This window comes from Homalodisca vitripennis, chromosome X, assembly GCF_021130785.1.
Source record: "Homalodisca vitripennis isolate AUS2020 chromosome X, UT_GWSS_2.1, whole genome shotgun sequence".
NCBI lineage: Eukaryota > Metazoa > Arthropoda > Insecta > Hemiptera > Cicadellidae > Homalodisca > Homalodisca vitripennis.
Window position 1 is genome coordinate 68,926,131 of NC_060215.1, and position 22,047 is coordinate 68,948,177.

The window sequence follows — 22,047 nt, forward strand, 5'->3', positions numbered from 1 at the left end:
GGAAAGGACAAAGCTGTTTCAAGTGATAACAGAAGTGAGTAGAAAGCGCAAGAGCCTGGACAGCCAGTGAGTACTGGTCACCAAACATCAACATGTGTTCCGTGATTAGTTTTAGTAAGCCTATTGTGAGTTGTGTTTATCAGTCAATTTGTTTGTTGTATATGTATTTGTATCTTTATTTTATTTTACGACATCATGAAGACTGGAAACCCTTGTATAGCATCTGATTATGACACTATGACTAAAACCGATCATGTTAGTTATTGACTGAGCTGAAAACAATTTGGTGAGTTAACCGGTTTTAATTTTGCTTTTCCTTTTATACTTTGAACCAGTAATGTTAAAAAGGAAGAAACTTAAATTGCACACTCACATCAAGATCTATTCCATAACAGTTTAAAGGTTTTAATATAATACAATTATGTGTCTGAAGTACATTTCTTTTCAACTAATTTGAATTATTTTAGTAAGGGCATCCAAATAAAAAATTACGTAATTTGTTTTAAATAATGCAAATTTATTTAAAATAAACAACATATGGAACTGCATCTAAGCTAAACACAATCTTCCATTTTATATACAGTAGCTGGAACTGCTATGTTCAATCACATGACGCTTAGGTTATTATTTATCCATAACTTACTTATAATTCTTATTTAGTTATACCTTTCAACATGAAATATATATTTCACAGAAGATTAAAAACAGTGACAATTATAAAAGTATGAAAAACAAAGGAAAGTCACAACTGACTGTACAAAACTGAATTTTTAAACCCACAGCAAACAATTAATTGATTATAAAACAATGAATGGAAAATAGTATATCTAATGCTAGTATTATGTAACTATTTGAAATATACAGGATGGAATAAGAATCAAAACAGTTTCATTTCTGGAATGTACCACCAGATGTGTGTAAAGAATAAGAAAAATATACTTTTCAGTCAAAACATACATGAATTTAATAATATTTAAAAGACAAGAATGATTATTAGAGAAAACTTCAATGTAGACTAATCGACAATGGTAGCGGCAAATTTTATGAAACCTAGATACTGATTAAACATGAATTATTTTTATTTTATATTTGCTGGTCAATCAGGCTCAAAACTGATAATCGTGAGAGCTAAAAATTTATGTGTCACAAGTGGACTTTCGTAATTTTTATTCTCAGCCTTTACTTTTCAGTTCATAAAAATACGTTCTTATAACCAAAATTAATTGACCAACTATATCTATTTATTGTGTCACTGTGGTTTGGCATTTTTAACTTTTACTAGCATAAACTATTTTTGCCTATTTGCTCTACTAAAATCAAAATTATTGGTTTATTCAATATCGAGAACTAAGACAACTATAAAAAGCCATTATACTATTAGAAAAGTCTAAATTTGAAGATTTTTTAAATTAGTACCCTTATAATCTCAAATTATGTATATCTTGGACTAAAATTATATTTAAGAAATTTCACTGAATCGTGATTGATGGTCTCCCTGAGGTGATTAAGAATTTGAGGATTACGAGGGAAACTAGTTTTTAAGGCATCCATGTAACAGTTACAAAGCTACCTATACTTTTTCCACCCTGTATGTTATTAATATTATGTATAATTGTACAGTGCATACTATCAAGAATTTTGAATTTGTTAATTTACAGGACAATTATTTAGTCCTGAAAACTAATGAAGAAACAGTTTTCCAAGACTTATTAATAATACAACAAAACGTAACACTACATCATGTAGATGCTTCTTGAAACTTATAAATAAACTGAAAAACTTTATACCTAATTTTCTGAAAAATACAACTTTTAAGAATGTAGTTTAAAGATCAAACAGTTAGAGACCAAAGAATGTACGAGGCCCTAAAACTCACACTGCCTTGCACAAAACCAATCTTTACACAATAGTCCAAAATGATTATCACAATAAAAGGCACAAGTGAATCACTTCTTGGCCAATTCGTTGGACAACCAGTCAAGACCCTCGTAGAGGCCATGCCCCTGAGTAGCACATGTCGCTTGGATATACCACTGTAACAAAACATACCAAACTTTAATCTACATGAGCACAGATTACAAAAAATATTACTAATTCATTACTCTAATTGATCTAGAGCTTGCTTATAACTTGTTAGGTTCACAAAAATCATATAAAAAATCAAAATCACACATTGTAACACATGCAGTTTTAAAAACATTTAATCTTTTATCCGCCCAACAACTTATTTTGAGTCTCTTGACAGTGTCCAAAGACTCATTGCCAGTCGTGTCATCTTCACTTCTATGACATATTTAACCATCAATCAGGAATATAACCAACAAATATGATATATCTACATGTTCAGAATCAGAATCATCTTTATTTGTCGTCATTAAGATTACAAATATTGTCAAGAAAGAAAAGTACAATAATTGTGGTATTTTGCCAAATTGAATTCAGTAGGAATTCTTCCAGGCTGTAGTAGGGTCGTTCTTGAAGCCATCTGTACAGTGAGGTCTTCAAAGCTTTCCCACTCTTACAAACAGGTCCTGCGGGAGATAGTTGAACAGTTTTCTACCCATGTATGAAGGTTTTTCTCGTACAATGTGAAATAGTGGTTTGGTAGAATGTAATTTGTCTTGTGTTGTGTTGGTGTATGGTATTCTGTTTTGGGAGTTCTTCACTGTCGACATACAGGATTACTTCATGAATGTATAGCACAATCTTCTGTGCTTTAAAAGCTTCTCTACAGGATTCTCGACTTTGGAGGATCCTAATGGCCTATCTTGCAAGACAAGGATCCTTTTCAAATTTGTAACAGAAGTACCCCAAACTATTAGACCATATTGAAAACGTGCCTCAAAAAGAGAGGAGTATGATGTTTTTAGCATGTTTTTAGTATGATCGTCACTTATTAATTTTATTTGCTTTATAACTACAGGCCTCCAATTGTTTCCCAACTAAATCAGTGTTTTCCCAATTAACTAAACCAGTTTGTTCTCAACAAAGTAAACTATTCCAAATATGTACTGAAATTCCCGATGAACATTATCACTTAATTTTAACAACTTATAAAGTAGTTCCATAATTAGCAATTAGAAGTAAAAAACTACCAATACTTCCAAAAGAATAATACTAAAGGGAATTTTTGTTTTGCAAGAATGAAAAGATGTTCCCCAGTGATTTATTACCTAGTCATTTTAGTTTTGACATGTAAAAACTATTTGAATATTTTTGTAAAGTTGACAGTAACATATTTTGGTATTACAGGAGTGTTATAATAATTAATGTATATATTGTGTTATTTTTCTATGATATTTCATCTTGTATGTGTTTTCATCAATTTATAATCATAAAATACTTGTATTTTAAACCAGTAAACAATGGCTTCATAATATTTATTGTTTATTTTATCACTCAATTTATAAATGTTTTAATGGGTAGAATACGAAGAGTGGACCCGGTTCTTATATCTAAATTATCAAATGATATTTAATTATTATACACATCGATATAATCAACCAATAGTAATTAATTTTAATAATAAGTAAATCATATGTAGCAATTGTAAACACATTTTCATATTCTAAACAAAATTTGTTCTATAAGTAACTTCTTTAAATAAAAAAGGATAGTTAACTTTAGAAAACTAAACAAAATAACACATAAAGATCATTTACTGTCTTTCTCGGTTTCAAGATGTTTGTTTTGTTGTTACATTTTCTTTATTATTTAAATGACAACTTTTCCTATAATCTGTCTTAATTTCTAGTTTGATTAATGGTTATGGTTCCTTTATTATTTATGACACTACGTAATTTTTTAAACGATTTCTATTAATTTGAAACATGTGACTCTAATTTAGTAATTTAGATAAGTTGATATCGATTGATAGTTCTGTTATTCAATATATAAAGTATCAATGATTGTAAAAAGCTATATAAAAACCGGGACCGCTTATTGTACTCTGCCCGTTTTAATATTTTGAATGGTAGAACCCATCCAAAGTGTAGACTAGTCGACCTATATTGAGGGGTGTCAATGTTTAATACCAACAAGTTGATGTTGGTGCCACTATTTTTAGCTGGTGTTTAAATTTTTAGTCTTAGGTAAGTACTAAATTCAGGGACGAATAAGCACTTATCATAATCATAGCCTGGAGCATGAGTTTTGAGATAAATATTGAGGACATTTTAATGAATTGAAACCTTGATGAATGCAAACCTTGACTCAAAAAAGTTTCAAATAATACTTCCAGATTAGATCTCATGAAATCTTAACAAACATATCTTAAATGGCAGCGAGCATGATATACTATCACAGTTCAGGTAGTAATGTATTTCCAGTTATATCTAAAAAACAAACAATTTATCTGAGACAAAGGAGACTGATACATGGTCAGTTGGTGCCATGATTTGAGACAAAGCAAAAATGTTGGAGAGCTATTAATTGTCATGAATGAAAATATTTTATCCCAATTATTCTCTAGACAAGTCCATCATTGATTACTCACATTTATAGCCTCCTCAAATGACTATAAAGGTCCATCTGTATGGTAATTAAGGAGTATTTCTCTGAATGGATACATTAATGATAGCTTTTAACGTAGTAAGTAACAATACTAAGAGGCTAGAGTTGTTCTGAACACCAGATGTAACTGATAAATGTTTGCAATCAAAGGCATTTTTATTATTTATTACTAAAAGATCACCTGAAAATCACAGTTAGCTACAGCACAAGAAAAGTGTTATAGGCACTAGCCTTAGTGTTCCACCTGGTTACTGTAACCAAAGACATATTGAATTTGTTCACATCAGCACTAGCAATTTCCTCGGTGATATTAGGTTATGAACAAAGGCTTTTCTTGTTTAAATGATGAGTCCCCATTTGTTCCATATATCATTAACCATTTTGCAGACATTTGGTTTTTAAGTTGCTGCTATTTGGTCTGATTTTTGTTGTTCTAAACCTGACCTCTTATTCAAAAGTTTAACTTGTTAATCCAAGAGCTCCTGGATCTCAATATTGCCATCAACAGTTCATGAAAGGCTTCCAAGAGAAATGGTTTAAATTTTATAAACTAATCCTAACTCATCAAATACTTCATTGTCTTGAAACAAAAATTTCATTTATTTATCAATAACATTAATTTAACTACATTTTAATGGATGATCTGTACAATTTGGATTTTATTCTTAAGTAAATTTTTTAAGTCAGCTGAAAGCTATCTTTTGTTTTTATAGATTAGACACATTGATACATGATAATTATCACAGAAAATTTGTACATTAGTGTTAATGTAGCTTACAAGTGGAGAGGATTTTAGAAACCTCCTTAACCCATTGCGGATCGTATTGTTTTGGCGTGCGGGCACCAGCGGGCACGAATTAATTTACGGTCAGCGGGCCGCCGAACGAACAGCAATGGTGCGCCACATCTTATCGCTCGCTATTGTATACTAGAATATTCAGCTGTGAAGGTATTCGTTCAGATGGAACAAGGACCTGCTGGGGTATCCGTGATGTAGGAACGATAACACACGAGCAAGGTTCCGGGGTGGCAGGGATGATGTCTGAATCATAGTCTAAATAAAGCGGCTCGGGCGAAGCGATTACAACATCCGCGCCATTGTCTAGACTAAACCCGCCAATATGTACGTCTGCGTTGTTTAGTTGTGTCACTAACCTCAAAACTATTATAATAACAACTTAGGAAAACACCCAATCAGAAGCACTAAATAACAGAGAGTAAACTCATTCGAATGATTTTTCAACTTCGACATACAACTGCAATCTGTAGGATATTTATAAAACTTTTGAAAACTCTAAACGTAGACCGTTGTTAAACACTCTTAGTAGACAAGTGAAGACGATCGCCCGATCTATCAGACATTAAAAGAACTATTTGGAGGGAAATTTAAAAGCAGACCGCTTTTGCGACCTGATCTCGTTAGGACCGGCCGCCGCGTGACGAGCCCAGCTCGTCAGTGATCCGCAATGGGTTAAGAAAGCCAAACACTATGCAGATATAAGTAACTAAGAAAGGAAATTATACTGAAATAACCTGCGACTAGAACAGTAATGATCTGAACTGCATATTAACAAATGGAAATCAAAAAGATTGTTTCCCGCAATTTTGAAGTTTAATTAATCATATTTTTTTGTTTACAAATCATTGCTACAAGAATATTCTGTAAAAATTTAAGAATGTTGTGTAAACATTTATGTTGATTTAATATCCATGCTATAAAAAGAATTAGCTAACTGGCATAGAAACAAACATCTCTGGATTTAGCCAACATCAGCCTTAGTTACCTAACTCTCTTTGATAATTTAACCGATTATTATTTACAGTTACAAAATTGAAGCCAGTATTTCCAATAAAATCAACTGGTTTAGACAGTTGATAGCATATCAGCAAGGCTCTGCTAAATGGAGCACTGTTCGAGTTACACATTAAGTCAGAATAAGGTCTAAAGCCCTAATAAAATCTTTTAGGGAACATAAATAATAAAACATTACAGCTAACACTTTTTCTCAAATAAAGAAAGGCTAAGAATGAGAAAACTTACATGTCGGTTTCTTAGTTGATTCAAACCGAGCTTGTCGGTCAGTTCAGATGCGCTCATGGCATTAGGCAGGTCTTGCTTGTTGGCAAACACAAGCAACACAGCATCACGCAACTCATCCTCCTGCAGCTGAACAAAAATACAATTTTGAGAATGGTATAACAATATTAATCATAGAATTAGAGTCAGGATTTTGCACAATTTGCTAAACATAAACTGTGCAAGATTTACACAAACTAAACTTTTAACTAATTGTAGTAGTTGTTTAAGCCTCTTTAGGCCTGGTAGCAGCATTATTTTAGTAAAAATATAAGAGGTTTGATTTTATTGCAATAATTCTTTTTAAAGAGTAATGACATTTGAAACATTGCTTAAATAAATGTTCTTCTATAATGTTGTATAAAATATAAATTAACAAAACATTGTATGTGTATGAAAAAACTAATGTACATAAAATACAAGACACTTTTTTAACTAAACAATTTTTAAGAGTTATTTAGTTTTTTTTTTTTTTTGTAATGGTCGATAATGTGTTTTTACAAAGAGAGACATAACTAATACATATCTAAAATTTTAACATAAAACAAAATCAATTTAATACGCACCACTATTTTTATCAATGATTCCATGCACAATTCTTCACTACTTTACTCTATAGCAAGATTCATAACTCGCAACACTGAATTAAAAAAGTCAAACTCTTTTGACAGTATATGTATATAAAAGTTATTACAATATTCTCATGGTTCGCCATTCATTCTTTAGTAATTTACTAGAATATAAAAGGACTTGAAATAATTTTGGGCAACAAAGGTGCGGTGGCATTCTTCCCACATCCATCACTATCAATTAAATTATATTTAAATTCACTCTACAAAGCCTTATCAGCCAGCTGATGAAAAACGAAACAGACAATAAAAATCAACAAAAACAGGTTAAGCAACACTCATGAAAATAAAATTATTTGGTTAGTTTTTGCATCTAAGAACTTAGTAAGCAACAACATACAGCGGGAATACGGTCATCAAGTAACCGGTTCAATGTCAAATGCAGACCACGTAAACAGTGCATAACTCAGCATTCGGTGCCGTATGAGGACACATGTGCATGTGTTTACCCCAAAAATTAAATGTAAACATATCCAATATAGGCTGTAAGATACAAATATGTTTTTAAATATGTTGTGTTTTATACAATTGCACCTCTGAGGCTTCTCTTTTAACATGACAATTAAAATTTTAAACTGTATTATGAATAGGAACTCTTTTCAAATCCATAAATTTATCACTAAACATAGATTTAGATTTAGTGTCTCAATGCTAATGAGTTGTTAACAATATGATTATCTCTTAATACTGCATATCTACTATCTCTGATCTGCATTTTTTATACTCGTTATTGTGTTTATTATATGACAATCTGTACTGAATATAAAATATAAACCATTTATATTAACAGATAATCATATTATTAAACAAATCATTACCACTGAGACACTAATATGTAAGTTTGTATAGTGGAACAATTATAGATCTGAGACGAGTTCCTATTTATAACACAGTTTTAAACTTTAGCCTCATGTTAAAAGCAATGCTTCAGAGGTGGAACTGGCAGCTAACTCATGCTCACTCCCTCGTAAGAGCCCGATATTGGATGATACTAACATCAATTAATTTCTAATCAACTATTACTGACTTTCCCATTATATTTTCAAGATTTTATTGCATCCATCAATAGAATAAAGGAAACCACAAACCATATTTGAAAGTTCCTTTTCAGATTCTGAGATCCTGTCCTTATCACTCGAGTCCACAACGAAGATAAGTCCTTGGGTGTTTTGGAAGTAGTGTCTCCAGAGAGGTCTGATCTTGTCCTGGCCTCCCACATCCCAAACAGTGAAACAGATGTTCTTGTACTCCACAGTTTCTACATTGAAGCCTGTAAACACAACCATATGTTACTGTACGTTTTAGACCTTATGCAGTTTGAAATGCAATAATTGTGACTGCCACATCCATCTTTTAAAATCACATGATTAATTTCCTAATCAGTCACATCTATTTGGACAATCAAGTTGAGATTTGCATACCTTAAATTTTAAACTAAATAACAGTATTCCAATAAACTCAAAAATAATAGATAAATAATAATAACAACGCATAAAGAGAACATGCTAAATGTATCAAATGTTTCAATTTTCACAATAAAAAAATTATTATAATTAAATACAGTATTACAAAACAAAATGCTTCCAAAAATGTGACTAATTGACTATCTGAGCTAGTTAAGTATTTTTTAAATAAAACTTCTATATGTTAAGCAGCCAGCTTATATTTAGGATTAAGAACATGTTTTGAAAAAGATGAGTGTGAAGAGTTGGAGTCAATAAGGGCTATTTGATTTCATAAAGCTGTAATGTTTTATTACATTTGGAGAGATTAAAAGCACATCGGTTTAGTATTGCTTGTATGATGCACTGCTTAGGTGCTATGACACCTTTGAGAAACATTACAGTTGTCATCTTTTAAAACATCTATTGTCATATTTTCCCATCGCATTTTCATACAAATGACAGAAATTTCAATGTGTACATAGCAAACTTCTGTTTAGGTATGAAATGACACTTCGATCTGAAAAATGCTTAGTGTGAAATTGCTTAGTGTGAAATAGTTTTGTTACCATAACTGGTTTATTTTGAATATCACAAGGTGTATATATGACAGTTTATAATAAATTGGTAATGAATAATACATTTAAGCCTATGTAAATAATTATTTTTCATAAGTACTTCATGAAACTTTTAAGTTCAATAGAGAAATTTTAATTTTGGAATAGAAATAGCCATGTATTGTAAAAGAACCAAGTTGAGAATTAGATCTTAAGTCATATCCATAATTCTTAATGTTTTGAAGTGCTCTGAGAGTAGTTTATGATTGCATTTTACACTCATATTCTGGAATAAATTCTTACTGTATTTTAACATTCTATAAAAGCCATACTCCAAGTCTGGGTTTCGTAAATCTTATCATCACCTGAAATATTACATTCTAAAAATGTAACTATCTATAGAATGTAAAGTATTAGTCAAGAAATGAACAACACTGATTAACCCTTTGTGGTCGGCCGGGACAGCATCTGTCCCACTCGTGATGAGTGGCCGAGTAGCGCGCGGGACACCTGCTGTCCCGTGCTGTAGTGCTTTGTTCTTTATTTTGTATCTCCTAACCTTTTCATGCCAAATGTTTTTTGTTTGTTTCTTAAAAGGTTGTATTTTTAACAAATAACTAATACTAGGAAATTGTTGACTTTGTTTTGAAACGTTTATTTGCAAAGAAACTATTCTTTCATTTTTGGATACCACTGTATTGAACAGCTATATTCTCTACAAACCTGAAAATGGAACAAAGAAGCCTCTTAGTGACTTTCGATTAAAGCTTGTCCTAGGACTTTTTCTTCGTTTTTGTCCCACTGAGTGAATTGTTCAGAGTCCTATCATACGAAAAACCACTAGGCTTTCTGCTAGACGACGCTGTGTAGTGTGCCGCAAAGCCGGAAGAGAGAAGAGATCCACTATCTACTGCAGTGGTTATGACGTAGGATTGTATTTGGATCCTTGCTTTCAAAGGTATTACATCATGCTATATTATTAAAAGGACTTGAAAATCATACTCGAATCTATTTCAATCTGTGTAAATAACTTTAATTTCCTGAACTTTACTCAATACAATTTGTAACTATAAAAACGTATTGGTGTACTCTTATCCCAAAGAAAATGTTTCTTTTCTAATTAAAATCTAACATAAGCTGTATACTGATATTAAAACTAATTTCAATGATAAATATTTGAAAACAGCTTCATTCTATGTTTTTTTACCACAAAACACGCTTAAAATATAATGAAACACAAGTTTTTCAAACTAAATTCATGTAAAACTGACCGAAAATTTGTAAGATTAATTCAAAATAAAAGGAATTTAGTTTTACAAAATAAAAAATTTACTGGGAACCAATTAAATAAAAAATAAGAAAGTTAGAGGCAAATAACTAGAACGATGCGCAGGACGTGAGATCCCGCCACCCAGCGAGGGCAGGCAGGTCTTGCGCACCGCCACTCAGGCACAGCGCACGTCAAATAGTGCTGGCGTCAAAGGGTTAAAAGGGTTGTTATTTTGGTTAATACAAGTTTGATGGCTATTCATGAAAGTTTAATAAGAAGTAAAAAATATCTCAATATTCTATAACAATAAACAATTAATTATTCATTGGCTTCATAATAATAATTTACACATACTATGTCAAATACATTTAGCCTTACTCTGATTGATGCACACTGCTTACATTTTCCAAACGCCTTTTAAAAATGTAGGAAAAATTCAATGTCACCTTTTAGACTTATCACCATTACATTTGACAAACAATTAGTCAAAAACTGGTAACATGCTATTCAAGTCAATATAATGCTCTTGTTTGAAAAAATGTATAAAATCTAATAGCGTATTTACATACCTATTGTTGGAATGGTTGTAACAATCTCTCCGAGTTTCAATTTGTACAAAATTGTAGTCTTTCCAGCGGCATCCAGACCAACTATAACACAAAACACATAATAATAATAAATTACATAAAAGTTTATTTGAGTTTGTATTCATAATAACATATATTGTATTAGCATTCAATTTTTTGTATTAGCAAATGAATTTATGATTCATTGTGGGCTTTTAAACACCTGTTCTGCTATAAATACTTGTTCATTTACTGATATAGTCTAGTACTTGTTCAGATTCTGCTTGCACAGTGTTCTGTGTGTGTGGGGGGGGGGGGGACAAGCGCCATTGACAAATGTGTATGTTTGGTGTCTTTGTTAACCTCTTAAATATTGACAAAATCTAATAGATGACATTTTATAACGCCCTGGGATCTGATAATGAAGTAACAAAGTATGAAATCTCAATCAAACATAAAGGATAAAAAAAGAACTGAAGACAAATATATATGGTACATATAGGAGATGTGTTCAAAAAGTAATGGGAATTTTTCGTGGATGCTCCTGAATTATAATTTTGGACTGTATTCACTGATTACTTTTTCAGTGGCAACAACTACTAAGGTTAGATGTGTTTTATGAACTCAGCGGTAAAGTTGCTGATGATATTGGTATATCAATTGGCTCATGCCATGAAATTTTTGTAAATGGTTTTGGTATGAAACTTGTGGCAGCAAAATTTGTTCCAAAATAATTGAATTTTTAAACAAAAACAGCGGTGAATGGAAGTTGCTCAGGAGTCACAAAAGAAGTCAACAGCGATGCAGAATTACTGAAACATGTTATAACAGATGACAAAACAGAGGTTTATGGATATGGCAACAAAACTAGGCTCAACATCCTAGTGGAGGCATTCTGAATAGCCTAGACCAAAGGGTTCGACAACTGCAATGGAGGTTATGCTCACTGTGTTCTTAAATTGTAATGGCATAGGACATAATGAATTCTAGCCACAAGATTAAACGGTCAATAGAAGTACTGACTGCAAGTTCAACACCATTTGCGTGAAGCATCAGAAAAAACCTTCGGATTTTTGGCCAAACAAAAATCATGACACCATGACAATGCACCTGCCTCCATATTCTCCAGACATGGCTCTATGTGACTTTATTTATTTTATACTTCCTTTTATTTTTTAAAATGTATTATGCCCTTGTTTTACAAGCATAGATGACATTAAGAGTGCACCGCTAAAAGAGCTAAAGGCCATCCTAAAGATCGAGCTTGAGAAGTGTTTTGAGGATTGGTAGAAGTGCTGGCACAAGTTCATAATATCTGGGGATTATTTTGAAGGTGACCACATTAATGTAGATGAATAAATTAACATTTTTTCAAACCATTTAAACCATTTAGCCCGTGACTCCTCGATTAACTATGTGGGATTTTACTTCATATAAAAAAAAAAGAATGAAAGAAACAAAGACCTGTATAAAACATAAAATTGTAATGGTTAATTGAAATCCTCTACAAGTTTAGGAAAATCAAGAGTAGGGTTTAAGATAGCTAAATCAATTTTAGTGGGTTGAATAAGGTTGCCCAAACTGCAAATACTGTACATAACCTGATAGTTTGTCCAATAAATGCCATGTATAGTCTAGTTTGGAGAGTTATACGAGTTTAATGTAGAAACAGCGCCCCTCCTATCTTTATATAATTTATATGTATTTTTCCCTTTCCACTACTTTTCTGGTAGCAGAGTAATAGACATTTGTCAAAACATTGCTGATTGTGATGAGACATAGAAGAGCTAGGGATTCCTATATCAATGATTGTTATCAGAACAAAAATATTGATTCTCTAAAGGGAGAATTAAAGTCATAGTCCCATATTTTCCATAAAAGTTATTTATGGAATTAAATCAACACAAATAATTTTAATTACTTTCAAGGACAGAAATACAGTAGTGGTACTGTAAACTGTACTTTAATATTATAAGTAGGTAGGCTGTTGTAGAGACTTTGCTTTTGAGCTGATTTATGTAACTGTAAACAATAAAATTATCAGTGACAAACAAGAAATGTAAACAAATGACTTACACCCCACACCACATAACAAAATGGAAAGAACTGAATTATACTTTGAACTGAAATGACTATTCCATATTTCTAGACTGTGCAAAAATATTTACTTTACAAAACAAAAAATTGTTTTTCTATTGAAATTTATAGCACAATACAATTGTAAACATAAACAAGTATAGCAGTAATGTAAGATAATTATAAAATTACAGTTTACTAGATACATGGTTTTATCTCCTGTATTAAAGTTAAAAACTGTGTCATATACACCAAATTTCATGGTTTTTAGGCTAACAAACAACTTTTGGTAGACATGACAATATTGATGTGATGACGAAACTGATGAGAGTTGTTTTGAAACAATTTTACAAAATTAAGAAACAAACAAATGTAATAAAAGAAATTTTGTTTCTTTAAACACCTACTCAAGCTGATAGTTTATATAATTATCTACATCTCTGGTAATTTGATTCCTTTTTTTTATTATTGCATAACAAATTTATCTGACAGTAAAAGCTCTTAACAGACCAGAATTAATTCAGGTTTTAGCATTTTTATTATTAATTGCTCATTGTTACAATGTTTAAAGCTCTCTATCAATGACAGAAATGTAATGTAAAAACTTTCATAAGCAATGTTGACATGAAATATTTAAAATACACCATTACAGCTCTGTTACTCTAAATAAAATGTGGGCCATACACAAGTAAGAATCATCTTGGATTTGAGTGTCAATATCAATTAAATTATTCAAAGCCTAGGTTAATCATGTTATTCAATTAATCATCAACTACTTCACTATCCAGCTTAACATTGATATAAAAACTCTTCAACTAATACATCTTTACATTTAATTTGTGATTAATTATGAGTGACAATTTTGCATTATATGTATATTAATCCAATCCGAGAATATTTATTTACATGATAATAATAAAGGATCATGGGCAATAAACAGTAAATTAAAGCAGAAGAAATAGAGCAGTGTAAATAAACAATAAATATATCACTAAACTTCGAAGTTTTGATTACAAGAAGCATATATAATCAATCAAGAACATATTATAATCAGTAATATAATAGATACCATCCTCATCATCGTTTACTAACCATGCTGGAGAAAGAAATATAATGAGGGTTTTTTATAGTGTTTAAATTTAATATGGATTGATCAATACTTTTATTTGGAATTCTAATATTCTGATACCTAGAAAGAATACCCATTTCTTCCCTGAATGATCTATGTAATTCTTCCAAGCTTTCAAAAAGAGATGCAGTTAAATAGGTATAAAATGTTATATAAATAACAGCACAAAAATAATAGATAGGTAAAAATAATAACAATCAAATTTAAAACAATGATCGTTTATGTGATTAAATTATTTATATCAATATTAGAATTTTCAAAAAATATAATTATATAAATTAAAACAAGATTTAAGGATAAGAAAACAAAGTCTACAATTTATTAAAAAATTGTTGACCATAAGTGGTTAAAAATAGGCAACATATAGAAGAAAATAGGAATATAAAGAAGTATAGATAAACTTCAAGATTATCCAGCAGAGAGAGAGTCAAGTAATCTCAGTAACTTTGTAGATAAACTGACTGTGTTTAGAGCAGGTGGTATCAGCATGTCCTAGATTGTCTATAAGCCATGTATGTTAAACCATTTTGCTGCCAGGCTATGTCCTCACAGCCTGTTGTTTGGATTTGAAAAATATATTTTTGTAGTTATATTTCTAAAAGAATACCGAAGATCTAACTCAATATGCCTTCTACAATTATTAGTTGATACACAACACATTTACAAACTAATAATAAATATAGAGGTAACTTTATAAATAGCATTTTTGTGTGCATTGGTATGAAGTATTGCAAAGCATTTTATTCGTAAATACAAATAGGTATAGTAGAACTACTCTAATCTGCCCTTGGCTGGTCCGTTGCTCTGGTTAATCCGACCATGCTCAGTCTCGTAAGCTTGTACCGACTTGTCGATGACTCACCGCCCGTCGCTTGCTATTGTTTACAGTTATTATCGCTTGCCCTCTTCAGAGCTGTGTCATTTCTTGTGATATTTCTGTCGATGTGCGTGTTTTTCAACTGTACCGTGCAGTTTTATATTTTGTTGGTTTAACACTTAGTTTAGAGTTCTTTGTTTTTCAACATGTCAGGAAGAAAATGTAAACATGTAACTGTTTAACTAAATGAAAAATTAGCAGTGCTACAAAGACTGGATAAAGAAGAATCGCTCCAAAAAATTACAATGTAATCAATGTAGGCGTTTTCACAATTAAGGATTGCACAAAAATAGAAAAGACATTGAATTATATACAATAACGATTGATGGCAAAAACGCTCTTAATAATTGGAAACACTAAAAAAAAATCTAGACTTGAACTGCTTGATAATGCATTATGGATGTGGTTCTGACGAGAAAGAAGGAACGGAACCTCGATAAGGAACTGAACCAGGGTTTAAGGTGGGTGGAAATACTTTTAGCAAAAATGCTACAAGCTCTTAAGATTATTTAGCAAAAATATTTGTCCTGTAGCACTTATTAATTTAATTTCTAGCATTGGTGTTCAGCTGTTAATACTTATCGAAAAACAGTATGAAGTTCTCTATTATTTTAGCCTACAGAACCAATTTTTACTTGAATAAAAATACTTCTGTTAAAATATTTTGAACCTTGATAATTAAGAGACGAGATTTTTGAGAAGACGTTTTATTAAAAACAATTAAGTTACAAAATAACAGTTAAAATTTATTGTAAAAATATAGATAAAAATGAAGTCTTCTCTCAATATAAAATACAAAATAAAATTAATTAGTATAGTGATTGTTTTACAAAACAAGTTACTTTTGACATCAGTTTGTCTTTAGAAAACTAGTTTGGCCCATGCGAACCAATATCACTAAATCTATAACCTTCTTTGTTTTGTAAACACCAATGTTTAAACCTCACTGATATGAATTCCTGTCTATTATATGCTTAAATTAGTTATGCTTAACCTTTTACGAATGTCTGTCATTCCAAATAAATTCTGACTAACATAACCTTAAAAAATCTCCAGTACTAGTTACAGATGTCAAGACGAACAACCATTGATTATGAACTTTCAGAGGGCTTCATAATCAAGAGTACAACGTTAGTTTTCATTCATATAGGTGTCAGCTACGGCTCACAGCAATGCTGTCATAGCAAAAAGAATGGGCGTTCATTGGAAACTACTCTAACATTGTGCATGACCCCCTCACGTCATTGACTGCAAGAGTAGGCAGGTAATTGTTATATACACGGTTCGTCGGCCGGCAGTGTCGTGTGATCTAATATTTTATATTTTTTCTTACAATGTCATTGAAAACAGTAGTTTTAGCATTGTAAACGATTTTCCTAGTGCAATACTGTATATACTTTTCGCGTTTAGCCGTTCTTTCCCTCTTTCACCTTAATTTTGCAAGAGCTTTCCTAAACAGTGTTGCGTTTTCTTAGGTCACCTCACAAAATGAGACAAATGCAATCGCAGCCTAATCTCTGAATGAAACCCTGATATCTGGACCAATTTTAAAAGAAAAGGCAATAATTTTTCACAAATAACTGGAAGCCAGAAGTGAGTTCGCAGTCAGGGCTGGATTGATGGCTGGAAAACCCGTCATGGAGTCGGGTATGTTTCAATTTCAGTGAAAAACTAACTGCTGATGCCGAGGCTGCTAAGGAGTTCTGTGATACTCTAAGAAATTGTTGAAGAAAATGAAATGTTACCTTGCCAAGTTTATAATATCAATGAGACAGAACTAAAATTTAAAATGTTACCAACAAAAACGTAAGATAAGCAAACAATCTTATAAAGACAAGTTATCTGCACCTGTGCAGATAAAGTTGAAAAACAAAGATAACAAGAGGCACAGTATACAAAGGTAACCATAAAACAGGTCCATTTCCAATATTAAAAAGCATCTATTTATGCTTTCTACCCCCTAAAACCATACAATTTTGTTCAGGAGGAGGAACAGAATGAGATATTAATGTTATTATGATAGGTAACTCCGGCTGTTAAATCATCTGATATAAAAAGTAAAAAAATATTGATTAAAAAACATTAAATATGGGCCACTATTGATCTGCATTTCATTTTAATTTATCAGAAAAACTGTGTAATGTTACTTTAGCAACATTACCTAAAACAATATAAACTTATTTTTACAATAATATATTTTCATCTCCAGAAATCATTTTTAGGCAGTCAAAAACCATATAATGAACAAAAATTACTAACATATTTGAAATTACTAACAGTTTATATCCCAAATAGTCCATTGAACTAGGAGACTGGAGGGAATCGGGGTTTCTGGGTGAGTTGAAAGAAAAAAAGGTGTACTTTAGTATTATCCGAAGGCCACTATTTTTGGTTTTCTTACCGGTGACCTAAAAAACTACTTTATTCAAAAGAACAGACTTTATTTGACTTACTGTGATAATTACATGTCATTATGAAGATCAGTTCTTGTTTCCTGCTTCCCAAAAGGAAGCGATGTTGCAGAGAAGGAGGCCACTCTGTTCCTATCTACTATTTGTTATTACGGTATATAAGTAGGTAAAATACATACCCGCACCATGCATACGTGAATCGACCGAGCGTCGGTGCGGGCACGGCTCGGTTACTGTGAGGCCACACATGTCTGTATGATGTCCAAGCGCAACAATCTCACTGTTTCTACAATTTGTTTTGACTTTTAAAGTGACAGTTACTTTAAAAAAAAATGTTCAGCAAGTAAAAAAGTAGTAACTTAGTCATGTTCTAAGTATTTTTATTATAACTGATAAAACATAGTAAATATTTGTAAAATATATACTAGAGAATAATGTTTTTTCACACTCTCAAACCTTATGACTGCAAATAAAAGTATTTTAATTTTAAGACTGTACTGTAGTTAGAAGAATAAAATAAATATGAAAGGTCATATAAACATTTTAAATCTAAGCCCTACTAAATACAGGGAAGATTTTTGACAAGTAATTTCAATACATTCAAAATAAATAGTTATGCGTAAAATAAATAAATGCTTGTTATTTTAAAATAAAAAATATATTTTACATTATTTTAATTTAGTTGCTCTAAAATCACTAAGTATACTACATATTTGTAATATTTTATTAGTAAAGAAATTTAAAATACCACCTCATGTGTTTTATAGTCATTTTAGCACAGTAATAAATCATTAATAGTTTACTGTATAAAAAACCTCTTCCTTACGTACTTGTTCAATAAATGTCTCTATATCCGTGATAGATGACGTTCTTAGACCGCACCGTGCCCAAAATTCAAACTTCATGTATTGGTCCAGGTGCGGGCACGATGGTCTGGTGTCGGTGTGGACTAGCAGGTTGAAAACTGCGCTGCAATTATTTCACCGTATGATGGCCAACACACGGCCGACATACGTATGTCCCGGCCTTTATAAATATAAAAATTTAATGAGCACTCACGTGATCTGAGTTTGAATTTAGTCACTATCTCAAGGGATGTTTTTCTTTCTTAGTCAGAAGTGCGAAGTGGCGCCACTGAAGCCCGCACAGATGGCCAGAAACATTTCCAATATGTACTTTCCCGACCTCAGATTACTTGCCAGATTATCCAATGTGATCTGCCGTTGGAAAAGTCGGACAACCTGGGACGTGATCTGTGGTTGGAAAAGTACAGATCGGAAATGCCCCTAGCGATCAGTGCGAGCTTCGACCACCCCACACTTCTGATAAAAAAACAAAAACATCCCTCGAGATAGTACCGAAATTTTACATCAGATCATATGAGCACTGGTAAATGTTTACTTCAACTTTTTCTATATGTATATATGTATTTACCTACTTATATAGCCAAATAACATATCAAATAATAGTGGATAGGGACGAAGTGGTCTCCGAATGATACCTAAGTAGACTAAAAATATTTGTTTACTTTGATACTTAGGGTTTTCTAGCTTGCAGTGTTGGCCGGAGGCATTTGTGATCTGACCCTCTAGAACTTAACACTTTAGTCATAGTTACTACCTCCAGGGATGTTTTTCGTTTGTTGTCAACAGCACGGGGCAGCACTACAGGTGCTACTGTAGTCGATGGCTGGAGGCACTTGTGTTAGTCCAATATGAAAATTTATCCTCAGAAGGTCTAAGTGAACAAAAGCGTTTATTTGGGTAAATTTCCCAGATTTCAGTATTATTGTTATTCTGCAAACATCTAAAGATGGTGCAACGGGTAACATCAGCAGCAACCAATACAAGGTTGATTCATGATCACAACAAGACCAAGTGTTACCCAGTGAAAATGTAGATCAAGGAAATATTATTCCGCATGAGAAAAGTAGTTCTACTTTTGATGTTTTATAACTTCATTGTCATTTCCAGCCCTGAAACCTTATATTGTTTGGATGATAGCAATAAATTAATTATGCAAAACTTGCATTTTGGCACTCTGCCGTTAATTTCACATTTGCCGTTAAGGTACCAATTTACAATATCGTGACCATGAAAAGGTATGTTCAAATTTTTTTTCTGAAAACTACAATTTTTCCTGAAAACAATAGTGAAAAAAAATTTGTCGGCAACGAAAATCAAAGGAGTTACGATTTTTTGAAATTCTCTGAAAACTCTGTTTTTGACAGTACCTCTGGCAACACTATCCATATTTGACAGTCTCAAATAGAGAAGGGACGCCATTTTGAACTATTTTGTTCCTCCGTGTCTATTCTTAACCTCCTTATTTGACAGATTGGTATTACTCCGTGGCTCTCTCTAATAAAGAAGGGACGCCATTGTGAACTAGTTCAGTAGTGGTAATGGCACACCTTTGTGTTGGATGTTCGTTATCTTACGTGGAAGCGATTCGTAAAGACGAGTATGGAGTTTTGCAATTTTATGTAAACCACGGGGCTTACAACGGGACTAGGCGTTGTGGTAATAGGAAGTGTGGCAACGAACTCGTTGTTAACGAATTTGGGGACTTCTTTTTTCGGTGTGGAAAGTACAACACGCCTGCACCGAAACGAAAGAAAATTAAGTGCCGGTTTACTGCCAGTGCGAAAAAGGGGACTTTCTTTGAAAACGCCCATTTACCATTGACGGACATTTTTTATGTTGTTGCGTCAATATTGTGTCTAGTGCCGCCGCGACAAGATTACCTCGAAAAGAACTTTAATATTAGTTCTAAAACAGCTGTTGACTGGTATTCGTTTTGTCGCGAAGTATTTGTTGACCATGTGGCCAATAATGATGTAACTTTAGGTGGAGTTGGCCACATTGTAGAAATTGACGAGGCCAAATTTGGTAAACGGAAATATAATAGAGGAAGACTTATTGAAGGGCAGTGGGTGTTTGGTGGTATAGACCGTACCACACATAAAACATTTTCTAGTGCCGGTAGAGAAAAGGGACAAGGAAACTCTCTTAAAGATCATAAAAGAAAAAATTGTACCGGGAAGTACAATTATTAGTGATTGTTGGCGTGCGTACGACTGCTTAGAGGACGAGGGGTTTGTGCATAAGACAGTCAACCACTCAAAGGAGTTTGTGGACCCACGCACTCACGCCCACACAAATACCATCGAGCGGACGTGGAGAAGTGTAAAAGATAAAATTCCGCGTTACGGCAGGAAAAAAACTCATTTTGTGGGGTATTTGGGTGAATACCTTTTTAAGGCGAAATACCCAAACCTCAATAAGCGGATCCACCATTTCTGGATTGCGGCTGCAAAACTGTACCCACCTGAACATTAAGGTAAGTGATAAGTTATTTAAATGATAGTGACTAGTATGTTAATCCTGTCAACGATGCCTGCCCGCTGCGCAGTGCTGCGCACTGCTTGCTCTTTTGGAAAAAAAATTAACTCGAGCTTGCAAAAGTCGAATCCCAGATCACGTGATGCCCCTGCTCCTTAACGCAATAATGCCCGAAAGGCATCAATATAATACAATAATATTCTTTCCCCCAGTTTATATGCACCTGTGATAATAATACTAGGCTATAAATGCCCAACCCATGAAAAAGTCCATTTTCCATGGTCACGGTATTGTAAATAAATACCGCCGTTAATTTCACATTTACCCTTAATTTATTCTGTTGTTTTTAAAATTTACTTTTTAACTATTATCCTTTAGAAAAAATAACAAATAAGATAGTGTGGCTAAATTAAATATTTACTGATATCTAATACGGATATGTTTCTAATCACCACATACAATAAAAGGTTCCATCAGTACACCCAACCATACTTGAGTTAGGAACCTATATAGTGAATGATCATTTAGCAAATTAAGCACGCCTTACATGAATTTCTTTAAAAGTTACCATATCTTCCACAATTTGGCTCAAATATACAAGTTCAATTCAACCCTATTGATCCCACAGGTCTAAAACACTTATTACATGTACATGATGTAAGCCAGGGTATTTGATCTGCCCTTTAGCATAGTGCATGTTTACAAATTAATGCTTTGGAGCTAAACCAAAGTTATTATTCCAAATTCCAGATACTGTAACGATTTAAATGTAATTTATAAAATAGAAATGTAATGTAATGTTGAATGTAAAACAATTAAATTAAATGAAACTGACTCACCCATCAAAATCCTCATCTGTTTCTTCCCAAAAAGCCGGGTTAATACACTAGAGATGGTAAGACCCATGTTTGGATTATGGAACAAATGTTTTTAATAATGTTTATGAGTACAAATCAGTGGAATATTGCCACAAAAGTCAAAAAAATATATATAATGCCACGTCAATTTGTGTATTTCGAACTTCGGCTAGGTTATCTTAACAAGTTACTAATACCGACGTCTAATGTCAACCTAACGAACTAGGATCTACGTATCTGCATTCTGTACGAAGACAAATGCCATAAACATCAAAAGTGTCAGTATAATCACTGAAAATA

The 22,047-nt window shown here is 32.4% G+C and overlaps 1 protein-coding gene across 1 annotated transcript; it reads right to left on the minus strand.

Annotated features, from left to right (window-relative positions):
• Positions 1-496: 496 nt before the first annotated feature.
• On the minus strand, positions 497-21,983 carry LOC124369143 (ADP-ribosylation factor 2). The gene is made up of 5 exons (XM_046826920.1): positions 21,730-21,983; positions 11,057-11,137; positions 8,307-8,488; positions 6,554-6,679; positions 497-2,033 (listed from the first exon to the last, which is right to left on the minus strand). Exons 1-5 carry the CDS (start codon positions 21,794-21,796, stop codon positions 1,947-1,949), a joined length of 543 nt encoding a protein of 180 aa, XP_046682876.1. The 5' UTR covers positions 21,797-21,983; the 3' UTR covers positions 497-1,946.
• Between the last annotated feature and the right edge of the window lie 64 nt (positions 21,984-22,047).